This window comes from Tupaia chinensis, unplaced genomic scaffold, assembly GCF_000334495.1.
Source record: "Tupaia chinensis unplaced genomic scaffold, TupChi_1.0 Scaffold000280_1, whole genome shotgun sequence".
NCBI classification, from domain to species: Eukaryota; Metazoa; Chordata; class Mammalia; order Scandentia; family Tupaiidae; genus Tupaia; species Tupaia belangeri.
In genome coordinates, this window is record NW_006159763.1 from 1,661,913 (window position 1) to 1,663,251 (window position 1,339).

A 1,339-nucleotide genomic window follows, 5' to 3' on the forward strand; every position below is an offset into this window, starting at 1 on the left:
GCTGGATTGAGGAAAGGAAGCGAGAAGCTGATAGACAGCCAAGTGGCCCAGCTGGCGGCTGCGGGCATCAACGTGGCGGTGGTGTGGGGGGAGGTGGACGAGGGGACCCTCGCGCTGGCCGACAAGCACCGCATCGTGGTGGTCCAGGTCAAGACTCGGAGGGAAATCGTCTACCTGAGTGAGGTGCTGGGCACACCGGTGCTGCCCCACCTGCTGCCTCCCCGGAAGCCCGGGCGGTGCCAGAGGGTGTACTCGGGGGAGCTGGGGGGCGGGCTGGCCGTGGTGTTCGAGTGGGCGGGCCCCCACACACCTGTGCTCACCTTGGTCCTCAGGGGGCCCACCACAGACGGGCTGCGCCAAGCCGAGCAGGCGGCCTACCACGGCATCGACGCCTACGACCAGCTGTGCCAGGACCCCAGGGTGCTCCCAGGGGCGGGGGCCGTGGAGATGGCTCTGGCCCGAGTGCTCTCAGATAAGGGCGGCGGGCTGGAAGCGCCCAACGGCCCCGCGTTCCTAGCATTCGCTCGGGCCCTGAGGGTTCTTCCTACCACCCTGGCAGAGAACGCAGGCTTAGCCGTCTCGGACGTGATGGCAGAAATGAGCGGGGCCAGGACCCCAGGGTGCTCCCAGGGGCGGGGGCCGTGGAGATGGCTCTGGCCCGAGTGCTCTCAGATAAGGGCGGCGGGCTGGAAGCGCCCAACGGCCCCGCGTTCCTAGCATTCGCTCGGGCCCTGAGGGTTCTTCCTACCACCCTGGCAGAGAACGCAGGCTTAGCCGTCTCGGACGTGATGGCAGAAATGAGCGTTTTCCACCAAGCGGGGAACTTCCTAATGGGAGTGGGAGACGAAGGGGTAATAAACGTGGCCCAGGAAGGGGTGTGGGACACCCTGATGGCCAAGGTGCAAGGGTTTCAAGCCGCAGTGGAAGTGGTGCTGCAGCTCGTCACCGTGGACGAGATCATCATGGCCAAGGACGGCCTGGCACATCCGGGGCCCCCGAGTGCCGACCCGGGGAAGGCGAGCAAGAACGTGCCGGCGCTGCGTAAGAAGCAAGGTCCTTAAAGTGGGGCTGCCTAGGGAGGCCTCGGGATGAATGTTCTGACCCACTCCCTGCGTGTGTGGGGCGTTTAGAAGCTGTTCCTTAAGATAAAAACGTGAAGGGACAGAAAAGTTACTTTCTGACTTAGTTCTTTCGAATCTTGACTTTTTTCATATCCTATCTCTATCCGATTCTGTTCCTTTCCTACAGGAAGAACAGAATTCAATTCTATTAAGATTTTTAAATGATAAGTAGACCTGGGCTTTAGAGATGCCAAAAAAAAAAAAAAAAAGTATGCTCA

The 1,339-nt window shown here is 60.9% G+C and overlaps 1 protein-coding gene across 1 annotated transcript in view; it reads left to right on the forward strand.

The window, feature by feature from the left end:
* Positions 1–1,288, forward strand: part of CCT8L2 (chaperonin containing TCP1 subunit 8 like 2) — a 4,895-nt gene extending 3,607 nt beyond the window's left edge. The window contains exons 3-4 of the mRNA XM_006150256.3: positions 7–568; positions 769–1,288. Coding sequence (XP_006150318.1) covers positions 7–568; positions 769–1,061 — 855 coding nt within the window. The 3' untranslated portion in view covers positions 1,062–1,288. The remainder of the gene's footprint in view (positions 1–6; positions 569–768) is intronic.
* The last annotated feature ends 51 nt before the right edge of the window (positions 1,289–1,339 follow it).